Here is a 16512-nt window from a genome sequence, read left to right on the forward strand (position 1 = left end):
ATATTGCAATCCCTCTATTTACCTACTTGAATTTGGTTCTCTGGTATTGTATAAATGGTATACACAAGCTATATGAGATTCTTGATTTTATCAGCATACGTTGTACATTTTATCAGTCTTCAATAGGATACATATCAGCTTTCATCAGTAGATTATTATGTGCCTCTTACAGCAGAGTGGTGGATTTTCTTGTTTTCTCTTGATAGTCTACTACTGCAGGGGCTCTTTTTCTCATGCTTTTTATGAAATTCTAAAGTTCATAGTACCAGCATCTTCCACTATCCATCCATATTACTTCAGCTGCAGGGGCAAGTATATGCTAAATCCTTTTAACATGGGATTCTGTGTTTGTGGGGAAAAATCTTTTGAGGAACTTGGTTGCCGGCTTATTTCCTGTGCATCTAGCAAGTTCAAGTTGGTACACAGGGTGCTCAAATTTAATCAGCTTGAGAGGATGTTTATGTACAAACTTTTGGTTCCTGTTATATTTCATGTTATATATATAGCTTTTAAAACAGGCTTTCTTGTTCTATATTCCCAATGTATCGTGATAAGTCCGCTCTTTGTGTTATGTGCCCATTGTCCATTTTACTTTGTATATGGGGCCATAGCATATGTTGTATATTTTCTAACTTCTTGCTCTGCTTCTTGTTGTTCTCTGTTCTCTTAGTTGCTTGTGAAAGCAAAGTGGAATGAGACGCAGCCTGGACAGCATTCAATCGTAAGAAAGACACTGGGCACCACATGGCCATAACAGGCTTAGAAGCTCAAAGATACCATTGCCGTACCAAATGATGTGACCTCTCCCCAAAGGCTCTCTCCATTGCTCCTCTTTACACCAGACATCCAATTATTAAGAGAAAAAAGAAATGATGGTTGAGCTCAATTCAAACAATGGACATAATGGTACCTGGGACTAGCCAATGAGGAGATAGAAAGCAAATCTCTTAAATACGGCAGGTTTATAGTCAATCCGTGATCCCTGGATGCCGAAGGCGTCTTTGAGATGAGCTCATAGTTCCTTTGCAATATCTGTTCTTGGTATGAAGCCTTCTTCTTCTATGATTTGTGAGGAGACATGCTTGTCACACACTTGAGCAATCAAATATTATCATCGGTTGAATTTCTCGTATCAGGACAATCCATGCTGTATACTTTTGAGACTCCCATTCTGACACCGGCGAAGGTTCAGATGGGACTTCCTAAGATAAGGATTAAGGAGCTAGTGAGGTTCTCTTTTCATTATCTGAACTTCCTGTGCCTCATCCCAGAATACATTCTTATCCTCGTCTTCTACTATAAGGAATTCGTAGACGTCTTCAATGGTATTCTCCTGTAAGAATAGACCGGCCGAGAGTTTGTGCCATACTGCAGTCTTCTTGTGCGCACCAAGCCATCATCTCGTGTGGAGCAATAAGCATCTTGAGGTTAATGAATAGTGATGCCAAAAACCGTTCCATGTTTAGCACTCTCATCCTCTCAATGCTCTGGGAATCAAAACGGACCCTGCCAGACAACTTTTCTTGCAGTGTAAAACAAATGATGATAGAATCTTGGATTAACGTATAAGAAGAATGATAGGTAGGAAGAAAAGTTAAAAGTAGTGCTTGTCATGCAATCTCTACAGTGATGGAATCCAAAAAAAAAAAAAAAAGGAAGAAAGAGAGAAAGAAAGAGATCAATAGCGGCAACTCATCTTTCCGTATATTGACTCATTCCACCATGCATGTAACAATCCAATATGAATAGAGTGTCTCGACTGTATATCAAGGGCAACCTTCTCTCTGTCATCAACGGAGATGCCTTTAGGCCAAGCAAATATACTGGAGATGGGTCATTTGTTTTCTTAGTGAGGAAGCTAATGACAGGAACCATCCAAATATTGCTGATAAAGATCATGCCTAATAGATCCAATTATGGTGCTGTTAATTTGGTGATTGGCTTATCTTTCTTCTAGAACACCAATATCAATAACTCCATTCTAACCAACAATGACTTAAGGGGTGCGGGTTGTATCTTTCAGATGAAAGGATGATTGATCTTCTATCATGGCATTAACCGTTGGATCATCCTTTTCATAGCTTTCAAAGTATGACGTTTGCTTCGTGATCTGCGATGATGGATAGAAGGAAGAGGTTGGAGAAAGCTATGTAAAACGTAGGACTGAGCAAATAACTAAAACTTGAAGAAACCCATCCAATCCGATCTAACAAATATCGATTTTAGTTGGTTGAAAGATATAAATCGGATGGAATCAGGTTGGGATTTGTAAAAAATTAATTATTTACAGTCTAATTTGGTTTCTACATTTTTAACCCATATGAAATCGAACTTAATCGATGTAATATTTTACAAACTCATTTTCATTTTGGGACAGTGTCATTTAGACTTTAATATTTCATTCGAAAAAATATCTTGGTATCCATTTGGATTCATGAGAATATTAATATTGAATTGTTGATGAAAGCACATCAATTTTAGACAATTCTAAAGCGAAAGCTTTCTAATGAATAAATCTTTTCTTTTTTTGTTTTATTTTGTACAGGTTCAAAAATAAACTAAAAATTTGTAATTTATAAGATTTAGATTTTTTTACATTAAATTGATAAAAAAAATAAATCATCTTAAATGGGTCAACATTGGACTTAAAATCAATATTAGATCAACATTGAAGCCCAAACCGATACAATTCATCCGAACCCATTACAAACTATTCATTTCGATTTTAAACAGTTTATATATGATAAACAGTCGACAACGAATTAAATTTTTTTCAATCCGATTAGATTCGATCGGATGAAATTTTTCTCTCAACTCAATCGAACCGGACCCGTGCTCAATCCTAAAATATGATCCAACGGTTGACATCATAAAAGAAGACAAATCATTCTTTTCGTAACTTAAAAAACAAAGTGGGGAAAATCTAAAGCCCTTCCTCCCTTTCTTCTACCACCCCACTTCCACTCACCCCACAATTTTCATGAAATAAGAAGTTCAACTTTAATTTATACCTCCAAAACTTTTGAAAAATCATATTGATAGATAAGATTGAGACCATATATAGAACACTATTTTAAAAATATAATTTGTCCTGTCAAGCAAGCATGTGGTGATCTCATTCCTAATATACAATAATCTAGCTCAGCCTGATCTTCTTCCAATGAGCACACGATCGCTAGGATCAATTCTTTTGGTTTTTGGTAAAAAGGATCAACTCCTTTAGTTGTCCAAAACAAAAGATTTAAAAAAGAAAATAGTATGGAAATGAAAAGAGTTGGAAGAGTGCCTTTGTCTCGAAAGCAATGCTAAGCCACATGCGCATATAGTCACCTGCCCCATTCCTTTGAAGCCCATTCATGCTTTCTTCCATGGCTAGTGGTCCACCTCTATTGCAACCCCTTCTGTCTTCCCGTTCCCAGCTTCCCTTCTTCTCTCCCAAGCATTTATCCCCTCCTCTACTGTCATCCTACCAACCAAGCATCCCTTTGGGCTTAGAATCATTATTCCATGCCGCAAGCTTTCCCACCTCCCAATTTTTTTCCTTCTCAACCTCTAAAGATGGCAATGGGTCGGATATGGATTAAATCGGCCCATACCTATATCTGCCCCTCAAGTAAAAACCTCATTCCCAAATTCATCCTGTACCCATCTCAAGTCAAGTTGAGGGTCAGATCGGATCAAGTAGATATGCAAGTCAGATCGGATCGGGTATATAAGAAGGGTTGGTCAAGTTAGATATATGCAAATAATATAAAATTATTATAATTTTGAAAAAGGGTATATATTAAGGTTATATTAGGTCGAGTTCTGATCAAAGCATACTATTATCTATGTCGAATCCTAACCCACGTTGGATTTTTTTTTTTTTTTTTCGAATCCATACCAACCCCAGGGTTCCAATCAAATCAGATGAAATCCGTCCCATTCTGATCGTAAAATTACCACATCTATTAACTTCAAGTTTTCTCAAACCATCTTCTCCTGCATCGTTACACTTCCCTTCACCCTCACCTTCCTACTTTTATCTAAAGCATCCATCATTCAAACTGCACATGAATTTCCCCGCCACAGGCATGCCCCTCCATTCTCTTCATTCCTCCCCTTTACACGCCTTCTGAACTCTTTTGTCATCCTTTCAGCCAATGCTGCCATATTTTCCCTCCTATTCTTTGTCTTCAATACTGTGGATACCCTTGGCTTCTCCTCAAGCAACTCCCTCCTTTTCCTCTCTGCAGCTACTGCCATTTTCTATTCCGTGATCGCTGCCAATGCAACTAATCTGCAACCTGGCAAACATAGTGTCAGCAATGAAGAACAACAGTGGATACCTCCTGGTCGTCGTGGCATGCAATGCCTGCCAAGCTGGGGATGGCTGACGTCGAAGCTTTGTTTCAGTACAGAATTGTGAGGCCATACCATCTGTCAGCAAAATTCAGTCCATAAGCTTTCTGGAAGCCCTTCTCAATCACTTGCATGCATTCATCATGAGCTACATGTTCTTCAGGAGCTGCAAGTTGGAGTGTGTGCAGAATGGGAGAGTAGAAGTGATTGCCAAACAGAAATGGAACTAGAGGAGGGGCGCTCTGCAAGTCTGAAGTCTGACATCATCTCTTGCTTCTCTTCATGATATTCTGCATTCCAATCATTCATGGACTTCAGGAACCACATCCAAGCTGCGGCAGAGCATCATGATCATCACATAGAACACCTCTCTACAGATGCTGCTTTGATGTGGCAAGATAATCTCTCCAAGCCAGGAGAAGTGAACTGCAAGTTTTTGTCACAAACTTTATATGGTGTCACAGATCATAGAAGCAATGGAAACAAGTGAACCAGTTTTTCTCATTGCTCCCTTTATCTTGTAAACATTTTTCCTGTTGCCCGAATTATTAGAAAGTGTAATGAATAACATTCCACCAATATGTAGCAAAGAAAAAGGTCAGTTTTCTGATAATCTGAAACCAAATTTCCAATAGTCTATTGTTGGTTGAAGAAGAAGGGCATCTCTTTAGAGAAATCTCAGCAAAGGCTCGTAGCACGAGCTCTACAATAGAACTCTGTTGTGGCAATTATTGATGTAATGGCAATCGCTACAGAGATAACTGAGAGCATAAATAATGCCATAGAACTTGGAAGCAAATTTCTCATGTCCACCGGGTAGAAACATGAGCTTGTGATATAGCTACACCTAATTCCAGATCAGTTAATGCTAGAACTATAAATAAAGGATCAGGATCTGTTATTGAACAAAAAAATTATTCACCTCAAGGGGTAGTGCAGCTGGAATGAACAGCATGTTCCAACTGCACCACCAAAATTCGAGACTCGCATGCAGTCGATTAAATACAAACGCGAAATGACTCTGTAGGAGATCGATTCTTGCGGCCTTGGCATGGGATGTGAAAACATTTTCTGACCCTTCTGATTCCTGAGAGACACTAAAGATGACGTACTCACCCAACTCAAAATCTCCCCTCGAGCGTAATGAAAAGAAGATTGCACTTATTGCTCTTCGAATTGAACATTCACTCAATGGGATAGAAGCCCTCATGATCATGCCCAAAGAAGATTGCTACGCCCGGTCGCCCCCGCCGCCCCCCCCGAGCTTAATGTTCCTGAGCTTAATGCATGAAAACAATGAGGGATTAGCTCCAGGAAAAATAAAAGATGGATTAGCTCAAGGAGGACTAAACAGCGCTAACGGTAGGAGGCTTGGAAGCTTGACTTTGATGTTAAAGCTCGGTGGCATGGATCTAACTTGGGATGCCAACCAAAAATTTTCCTTTATGACAGCAAGCAACAGATGAGGCAAATGAAGTTTTCGGAGTACAACGGTGCATAAACACATAAGACACAGCACAGTAAAGGCAAGAAAAATAACTGCTAAGTTTTCAAGATCGAACATAGCAAACCATCTGGTCAGTCCGGACCACAATTTCTGAGCCAGATAACTCTACACACGACCAGAGCTATTGCCTTTAAACAGAACACTTTTTTCCAGAATCTCAGGACAGAAAATGGTGATCAAGTCACCAACTAAAATGATTCCATTCAGGCAGAACAGAACACTGACTTAGCGATTCCATGATCTTTACTCCTAATGGAATGAAAATATACAAACCTCAGCCACTATGTTTGATCAAAGTAGTTGCTTGTCAGATTGCAGGCTTGCCAAGGATGATACTTTCAATTTATCTTCCATGTAACCTTGATCTGAGTTGAAGATCAGGTTACTCCAATTGACAGATCTGTGCACAATTCTGGATGGAACCTGGTCACTGTCTTCACCGCCGGATGCTTCATATCCATCACTGGTTGATCTTGAGAGCTGGATTCCCTTATGGATGGCAGCACATGCCGAGAAGGATTTGGGGCCCTGTGCATCTTCGGCTGCAGAGGAAAAGACATGGAGTAGACGGAGATCGGGTGAGCCCAAACTGCTATCTGGAGAAGATGCAACCATTCCAGTAGATGACATGGCTTGGCTTGTCTGGAAAGCATTCCGTGCTTCAAGCTGCAAAGGTGCAAAATTGCTGGATGTCTCCAGAGCCAGGTCACTGCAGTTACTCTTAGTAGCACTAGCAAATATTTTTGCAGGTGGTTCTAGAGGGATGCCAATGGACATCCTACCTCTCTTGTTAGCCTTTCTCCAATTGTCAGCCTTTATAACCTTCCGATTGCTGCCACTGCCAAAGCTAGTATCTGTTTCTTGCCCCAACGGCATCTCTTGTCTTCCAATAGGCTGCAGGATTTTAGACTTCTTCCTTGCCTGTGCAGCTGCTTTTGAAACTTCTTCTGCATTCAATCGTGCCAAGGTCCAAGGACTGATTTTAACATTTGCAGCATTCCTTTTCCTTGCTGACTCTTCTGTTACCATCTTCTTGCTGGCAGAAGTTGTGGACATGCTAATTTCGGGAGGAACAACATCAAACTAGAAGAAATGGAAATGCTTATGTTAAGTCCCTATTACAGAACCTTGAGAAAGAGGCAGCAGTAAGGTGGAGACAAGTTCATAGAAGAAAATTTTTTCTTTGCAAGGCAAATATTATACATGAAGGGACTAGAAATTTTCAAAAAGAAATAGCAAATCTCAGATCCTACAACATGCTGAACCGCTGTGTTGCTTTTTCTCATCTTCTTTTAAAAACATTGGCTGTCTATACCATCAATTCATCTACTCAACAAAGCTGTAGTGCTGAAAACTCACCTAGCTTGCTTTCCCGTGCATAACTTATTCTTGCATATGACAAAAAATATTGGACTTCTCTAATTGATAGGTTTCAGCCTTTAAGGTGATTAACTGAGTGATGAACCTAAAGTCCACATCTCGATAGATCTTTTGGTTGTAGAGGACTATCTATACAAATCTGTTCCCTAATATCTCAACAAATACCACTAAGTTACTCTTCAATGAATAGAAGGAAAAGATGGACTGATAGGTTGGAGAATTTTACTTAGAAGAACTTCAAAGACAGGGAAGTGAGCAAGTTATGGTTTTTCAAAAAAAAAAAAAAAGTTCAAAGACTTCAGATTGCCCTAAATTTGATGTGTAAGACAGTACAAATACATAAGCAAAGATCAGCGAATTAATTTACTCTCAACACTTCTTTCTGAAAAAAAAAAAAAAATACTCAGTCCCAATATTTTCATGATATGTGGAACATTTTGAGTAAAGCTACGATTGGAAGGTTTCTGCTTAGATGGGGACTAACTTTTGAGTTTACAAGCAACATTTTTCAATTTGTATACACATTACATGACTTGAGCTCACCAGTTTGAAACTTGCCATCACATATCGTCTTTTTAGTTGTTTGGGTCGCATCAGTAAACACAAGACCCTTGCCTCTCATGCTTGATATTGAAGATTTGATGTATTACAAAATATCCAGTATCTCAACATGCATTTGAAAGGTATGGAATTTAAGCACGTGGCAAAAAGTATTCAACTTTAAGGATGAGATAGTTGGAGCTTATTGATAAAGCTAATGACACTTACTCCCTATTAATCAAATATTAGTCAAAACAGAGTTGAATTATCTGTTGTCTTCTAAAGGTCTACATTCATGAGGAAGTATGTTTGTTCAATTTTGCGTGATTTTGATGGTTCCAACTTCCAAAACTTATGGAAATGCATCTAATATTCTGGTCACAGACCGTAATAAGTTTGAAGGAAACTTAGAATTCTATAGCACAATACAATGGAAAGAGGAGATGGGCTATCTCAATCACTAAGGGGCTGTTTGGTGGCTATGAGTTTTTGCAAAATAGAAGATCATAAATAAGATTCTCTGCCAGAGAGTTCTCATGAAAAACAGGGGAAGACTTTTTTCTATATTTGACCCATGGGAGACCTTTTGTCACAAAACTCATTTTTTGGGTTTTATGATTCGGTCAGCTTGGACAAAATAAGTTTATTGAAAGAAACTAAACAAACATTCTTGTAAAACTCATTCATTTTGTGTTTTGGACAAATCCATTTCAGTAAAACTTATCAACCAAACAGCCCCTAAATATAAAATGTTCTTTTTGGAAGCCATTAGTACAGCATTGAAAGTTGGCAGAGTGGCCTATAAAAAGTGGATTAAAGCAACAAAAATATAACCACCTTCTTTCACTCTTTATGTGGAACAATGGCATGGCAGATTCATGGAGGTGGCGCATAGACCTTTTAATATAAACAAGGGGAGATTGATGCAACAAAAACATAACTTTGGGTGCTATCAAATTGGGATTGGTCCAGATTTCGCTAAACCCAGATCTGTACCTGTTGAAATTTCACGTCTAGCCTTTGTTCCTCCATTGAACGATCGGGTCAGGTCCAGGTTCAGGTAATAACAAATGTCATCAAGTTTGGATTAGGTGGAGGTCGTGTCCAAGTAACCATGAGGTATAAAAAAGTATATGTTGAAGAGTTAATCAAGCTAAAGAACCCATGCTTTAAGAAGTTTCTCCATGAAAAGTCCAACATATGTTACAAAAATTAAATCATGAACAACAAGCATTTGATGGTTAACCATATAACTGTGATGATTAAAATTTGAAGAGATACACTTTACTTACAGTCATGTACAGACACCCAAACATGTTCCAATGTCATCACTTTTTATTCTTTCTATCCCTCTAAATTATAGAAGAAAATTTTGATATGCTAAGAGTTTACAAAATGAAGGACAGATAAATAAAATTAATATTTTATTCATGCCTATGTATGTGTATGCACGTTTATTTGTATGTAATAACCAGGTAATTCTGCGGGTTTTGGTCAGGTCAGGTCTAAAAACATCAAATACATACACAACCCAAAAGTCTCAATGGGTCTGACTTTGGATCCATACTTGACCCATTCAATATTGAGATTCAGTTTGGTCTTGGTTAGGTCCCGAGTTTACAGGCTGGAGTGAGCCCCAAATGTAACCAACTATGAGATAGATTTTTCTTAATATAGGAACCACAGCTTTTTCTCTCTCTCTTTTTTTTTTTTTTTACCTTTGATGCAAGTAGGGGAAACCCACCCAATCATACCATGTCATAATGCTAATGTTGCAGATATACATTTTTTACATTTGACAGAATTTGATCCTAATAAAGTTCTTGGTATCTTAAAAATAAATTCCTAAAGAAGACAGGATGGAGACTACCTGATCCTCAAGAAAGAATCGTGGAGGAGTGCACAATGCAGCACGATGAAGTGTACTGAAGGAACTAACGCTGCTAATTCCAGTAATAGAGCTGAGTGGAGACATTTGAGGGCTCTGCTGACCACCAACACCTTGCTGCTCCTGCTCCCTCAAGGCTATGATGTAATCATAGGTGCTGATTCCCTGTCTCCCAAAAACAGACATGCTCACCTTATTTACCTTAGGAGAGATTTAAAAACTATGCTAGTCATAACAATTGTTGAAATCATCTTAAGGACAGACAGGACAATTGGCAGTTCATATTGCAAGATGCAACCTTTTTGTTTCTTCATGCAATTTTGACTTATCATCATAAATAACTGTACATTTGTCAATCAAAAAAAGAAAAAAAAAAGAATCATGGGATAAAGAAAGCAGCATCAAATGAATTGTTTTCCTTTTTCTTACATACTTTCCTTTGTATTTAAGGCTGTATTATCATGAATAAACTAGGTATTTTTTAATCAAAAAGGCAAATGAATTGAAGCCAGTAACAGACCAGCAAACATATAACAAAAAAATTGAACTAATCAGAAGCGAACATGATTCACATCACTAAGTTTGTTTTCAAATCTGATGCACCCTATCATGTGTAGAGGTAAGTGAAGATCCATTCTAAATTTCAATTCATAAGAGGAGAAAATCTAGAGAAGTGTATTGGTTAAAGGTGACCAAGTTAAAACTAGATTATAAGTTCATATTAATGCTTAATGCAAGAAATACAATTCATGGCTTGTGCCCATGTCAATGCATGTCTAGTACTTGTGTGTAAATGAAACAAACCAGCTATTACATAAAGTAGAAGCATATCATGTTTAGTTTTCACAATAAGATCATGTAGATAATGCCGCAGTTCATCACTAAAGATTACCTTTTTAAGCAAAAGAACATGGAAGAAGAAAAGTTGAGCAAGTGGCAAAGTGGCAACCATTGCTAAGAAGGTGCAAAAACCCTGCCAAACATAACATCACCAATGTAACCAACAAAATCAGTATTCCAAGACACCATCCAGAAATTGCAGTATTGATTTTAATCTCAAGTCAGGAAATTTGAGGAGAAAATATGGAATTGTGATATTAATATCTTCTTCTTTTTGGATAAAGAATTGGAGTATAACTTAGCCAAACATATTGGCGTTATCCAAGTGAATCAATGGATTTTAAATGATGGGCAAGGCATCACTAGTGGAACAGGAAGGATTTTTACGAACTTACCACCACAACAACATATGGTACTAAAGAGAAACTGCTTCCCAACTTTGAGGCTATCTCTCCAGAAAATCGCTTCCGCTCAATAAAACTAAGAATCAACACGAGGACTCCTATCGACCACTGTAGAATAAGCTGCAGGTTCAAGCCCAAGGTGCATAAATCACCGAGACCTGTCAATAATCAACCAGAATGAAAAGGACCCAGAACAAACATGCTATATACAACTCTTGAGTTCCAGCTAGAGGTGCAGTTCTAGGTCACCTCATCAGGAAACTGGATATACATGTGCCAGGTCACTACAATGACATGAACGCCGCATGTCTATGGTAGGGGATGTTTTCAAATGCCATCGATGCTGACAAATGAGGGCTTATGCTTACCAAAACAAGTGCAGAAACCATGAGAATGAAGAACCTTCGATAATTTCTTCTGCCTATACAGTTGTTGAGCCACTACAAGAGTAACAGGGTAGAAGATATTAGCTGTCACTGTTACTGGAAAAAAGAAGGAATGGAGAACATTATGATAACCAAAATCCTGTACCCTGCAGTGATGATCAAAGCCATCAACGCATTTGTCACAAACTCTACAATGCTTACTATACTTGAACACCTGCACAATGTCCACCAGAGATTATTCAAAATCATAACCACATCTAGTATAAGAGGCATAATTTTTTCCTTGAAAGGGGACATGGATCTTCTGTTACCATGTAACAAGATAAAGGTATGAAAAACATCAATGCAGCTCATATATCAGTTACAATACCAATACACAAAAAGTGTTTGAAAAGGTACGTGATGGTGAAGCATATAATTCTAGGTCTACACCTCTACACTGCACGAACATATATACAAAGTAAGCACACACAATCATTTGCAATGATACGAAGAACAGAGCTGTGGATATATAAAGGTCAAAGGTACATTACACGCTATTCAGTTGATATCAGAAAAGGAGATAATTTTATCAGCACAAATGCACCAAAAATACAATTTCCAGTAAGGAACTCAGACAATTTTTTGGAAGGAGATTGATGAATTAAAATTGGATTCCAAGGGAGATATATGTCATGTAAATTATTATTTAAGAGATAAGGTGATATATGGGAGACAAGGTTGGGGAGAGATGAATTCAGAATACCGTAAATTACTTGTAGACTGTGAGTGGGGTGAACATCTAGGGAGTTCAGAAATATTAGATGCATTACGTATATAGTTTATGTGGAATGTGCCATCATCATCATTACGGACAAACTTCAACCAGACCTTTTATGTAACACAGAAAAGATGAAAAAGAAAATGTTACTTCTCTGCAATTTAAACTAGAACAACTGCATCACCAAGATAAGATAGCAAGAAATTGTTACATACAAAATGCAAACCAAACAACTTGATAAGAAAATTATGCTGTAATATTAGACAGTACACATTTTGAAAGGACAAAATTAAGAATGTTGCAGTTTATAGAATAAAATTAGTTTAACCATAGATCATCAATGAAAATAAGTATAACTGCAAGATGCCTGCTGCATACCTCAACTTCACAAAGGGTGCAGTAAAACATGCCATCCTCACTTGTTTGCCACTCAGAAGAATGCTCATGTGAATGGTGCTGGCCGCATACAAAAGAAAGAGGGCACCAGCTGAACAAAACCATCAAAACATGCATGCGACAAGAAGATGTTTTTTTCTTTTCAGGTCTGTCAGATGATTTTCCCCCAGTGTCATCAGTGTGGTCCATATCAAGTGGCTTAACTCCTGTTGCTGTCGCAGCATGTGCTTCATTGATTGAGGAAATCAATTCAGCTCCTTGTCTAGATATCTTGGGATGAGTTTGCTTTCCATTGTCTTCTATATTAAGATACTTCTTTGACTTGAAAATTCCTGGGTCCCCAGGATCTGCAGCAGCACACCAAGCGTACAGACAAAAGACGCATGTCACCTGAAAGTACCCATTACATCAATACTTTTGCTTGTTGCAACAGGCATCTATCTATGATCCACCCAAAAAGGTTACATAAACTTCCAGAATATTACTCCTAACATTCCTACTTACTGACTTTTGTTTGAGAATGGCCATTAGCGTACCACGAATTACTCCACAGAAGTGATGCGAAAATGACCAATATCAAATACTCAGATATCTAATATTTTAACATAGAACCCCCTAAATTTGAAGTAGGCTTGCAACCTTTGGGCTGTAGTGCAGTTTGTCCAGTATTTGATTTTAAAGATGCTTCAGAAATTATATGATATCATGCTTATGATGTCTTTCATGAAACAAGCAATACAGCATGTGTTCAAATAACATAACTATCATATGACTGCAGTTTGTATGACCATTGTCTTCTATGCTAAAAATCTGGAAACATGGAGATTACTGCAGCTCAGGGTAGATGCATCACTCCAGGATACTTGCTATGCTAAGGTATCCAGAATCCGGGCTTTCAATGTTACCAACCGGACCGCCAAAATTTCTGCAAAAATTTAATATATAAACAGTTGTGAACATAGTCCAAGAGAAATTCTCTATAAGAATTTGTTCCCACTTCACGCAAATATCTAGTTAATTGATCATAGCTTGCTTTCTTTTCATCTGTGGTCTCTCAAACTAGTACCTATGCTTGTGATAAGCTCATAATTATATGTTATTAATTAAATACTAAGCCTGATACAGGCATCTAAAGCGATGCTTGGAAGAAAATGATATGGTACACATACTTAAGGAAAATTATATATTATAGTAAAATGTACCAAATTACCACCAGGTGCCCCTATTGACCCAACAATTCCTAAATAATTACGCTTGTAAAGCATGTCTAATGCAGACTTTGAGCAGCATGTCAAACCCTTTATCTTGTATCGTGATTCAGCTAAAACAAGTCCAATGCGACATGTGATTAGGCAAGAAAGGAATATATTGAGAACAATTAGGTTCTTACATGAAGTTGTCATCCTAACAAAGCTTGAGAAGCAAAGATAGCCAAAGTGTCATCTAATTGATTTTGTATTTCAGAATCCACTACAGAAAATTGAAGCATTTACATCAAGAATGACCAGCTAACTGTTCTTGAATCATAATGCATATCAACAAAAAAGAAGTACAAACTTAAAGATGGGCCCTAAGGAAAATGTGCTAGCATCAAATATGCATGAGAAGGTGAGTGGCAATTAAAGATGAAACTGCTTATTGATATTGGAATGGAGCTAATCCGAAATATGCTCAACTGTAAAATTTTCCATCAGCCACAACAATAAATTAAGCACGAACCCCTGTGGCCTTTGGGCTAAAGTAGCAAACACATTAAGGCATCCCGACCATCGATGAAATTAGATAGCCATCAAAACTGAAAAAAAGGAAAAAAAAAAAACTACACTTTCTTTTGTCAAAATTCACAAAAGGCTCAATTTTTTCAATTATTAGATGAAATCCATATCAGAGGGGCGTTAGCATAATTTTCCATTTACCCACGGTAGCAGGAGAGTACCTTTTATTGGATTGGTTCGTGCAAATGGAAATCAAGAAGAATAAGCACAATAATTTTTTTAAAAAAAGTAAAAAAAAATTGAAAAAAATCAATTTATTGCAAGCAATTAAAAAAAAAGAAGCAGAGAGCCACAACTGGGGGATCACCCAAAAAACAAAAGAAAAAAAAAATAATATTTTCACATGACAAATGAAGATAAAAAACAATGGAAGAAAAGATTATAGGAATGAGCAAGAAAATTACCAATGGAGTGTAAAGCCCAATAATAACATACTCAAAGAGCTTCCTCCCCACGAAAGGGGCAAAGAACACATAGAAAGCAAAACCCAGTGCTAGAAAAACAGCTATTGCCACCACCTACACAAAGAAATGAGAAAAGAAGATCACCAACAATTTCCCAAAAGTAGAAGAAAGAGAAAGAACAAAAAGAAAAGGCGAGGAACACACCTGAAGAGGATGGTAAGGAAGCTGCCACCCATGCTTCCTCATTTCCACCTCAGAGGGAGAGATGGGTTCACTCTTCTCTTCTCAGGAAGAGATGGGAGTGATCACAGCTGCAACCCAGTAGGCTGCATTCTTATAGTCTTTCCAGTCACACCAGTAGGAAAAAAAAAAAGAGCAATGTGGGGCTAGGAGGAGGAAGGGAAGAGCTGAGGGGAGAGGGAGAAGAAGGGAGGAAAAGACCACAGATGAGAGCCAGTTCACTGAGTTGTTACACTATAACCTTCCAAGCCAATGAGAGATTTATGGCGCCCTTCCCTGTTCTCTCTCTCTCTCTCTCTCTGCTGCTTTTCCCATGGGGTCAAAGACCTGTCAGGTGTGCCTGAGGTTAATTAGTACGTAGCTGGAATTACTTTCTCTTTTTCCTTTTTTTCATGATTAAAGTTGCCAAAAGCCCATTCTCTCTCTCTCTCTCTCTCTCTCTCTCTCTCTCTCTCAGGCCTTTTGATACCACTGGCTGGTGTGAGCTGTGAGCAAATGGAGTGACTTCTAACCATTTCACGGTTGCAGACTTGCTTCTCTTCTCAATCCATTGAACTTCGGTCAAAAAGGTGACAAGGATGGCTATCACCTCAGGGATCCTATTCTTGCATCTTTTAACAATTTTTTATGTGTACATGGATTAATCCTTTGGTGAAAATCGAGGGAATAGAAATGCATGCTGTGCTGCACTTTGGATGATTCAAAATACAGCCTGCTGCTAAGAATAATGAGCTACCGCTAATCTTGGAACGAGTTGGACCTGGATGCCTGTTCTCCATGGAGTAGGGAAGGTAGGAATCCAGTTCACTTCCCTGGGTTTCCAGCTTTTTCTTCTCAGATGCAAACAAAAGCTGGCGATTGTGAAATACGCTATTTCCTTGCCGTGTTCTCATAACCTTGTGGAAAGTTGGTCAAGACTTTGAGAGCAGGCCTTTGTTTGATTATTAAGTATGGGTATATAATATAAAGCTTTACACACCAACTGGGACTGGGAGGGCGTGTTACATCTTCACAGGCGTCGGTCACTTTATTGATACGTATGGAGGAGGACGGTGCTCTGGGACACTTTTGTTAGTGTACGTGAAAAGCTCGGGAGCCCATGAAATGTTGGCCTGGTATGGCAAATTACACTGGTCTTCTCACGTCACGTGACAAGAAAAAACAAAAGAAATTTACGTGGGTGACGCGGACGCTCGTAGCACTATTCCATGGTAATGTGTTGCGCATTGTGGGAACCACCCCTAGTTATTTCTTTCAGGAACCATTTCTAGTTACTCAGATCTTTCTCGAGGCTCTCTGTGACTAATCCCACGTCAGTTATGCATCAAATAAATTTTGGATACTGGTATAAAATTAAAATATTTAAATAATTTTTTATTAATTTGTTTGAAAGAGATTTTGAGTTGTTATAAATAATTTTAAGACGAACCCAACACATGATGATATAGAATAAGAGACACTGCAGCATAGATCCATTTGAATTGATCAGAGATTGATCATCGTATTTGTGATTGAATTGAATTTATAGTACTTGTGATTGATTCTGAATGGATCTAAATCTTTAACTAGTAAGGATAGTAGAGATTAAATAAAAAGAATATATGAGGATCTATATGAAGAAATATTTGTCTCATATCAATTAGATAGATCT

The 16512-nt window shown here is 38.0% G+C and overlaps 1 protein-coding gene and 1 pseudogene across 1 annotated transcript; one reads left to right on the forward strand and one right to left on the reverse strand.

Moving 5' to 3' along the window:
- The first annotated feature begins 3368 nt into the window (after positions 1-3368).
- LOC105046682 (uncharacterized) lies at positions 3369-4612 on the forward strand (annotated as a pseudogene).
- A 1258-nt stretch (positions 4613-5870) lies between these two features.
- On the reverse strand, positions 5871-15281 carry LOC105046619 (probable protein S-acyltransferase 22). The gene is made up of 9 exons (XM_010925261.4): positions 14826-15281; positions 14622-14735; positions 12425-12832; positions 11432-11500; positions 11269-11340; positions 10892-11020; positions 10549-10629; positions 9639-9821; positions 5871-6931 (listed from the first exon to the last, which is right to left on the reverse strand). Exons 1-9 carry the CDS (start codon positions 14865-14867, stop codon positions 6140-6142), a joined length of 1890 nt encoding a protein of 629 aa, XP_010923563.1. The 5' UTR covers positions 14868-15281; the 3' UTR covers positions 5871-6139.
- Positions 15282-16512: the final 1231 nt, after the last annotated feature.

This window comes from Elaeis guineensis, chromosome 6 (genome assembly GCF_000442705.2).
Source record: "Elaeis guineensis isolate ETL-2024a chromosome 6, EG11, whole genome shotgun sequence".
Taxonomy (NCBI): Eukaryota; Viridiplantae; Streptophyta; class Magnoliopsida; order Arecales; family Arecaceae; genus Elaeis; species Elaeis guineensis.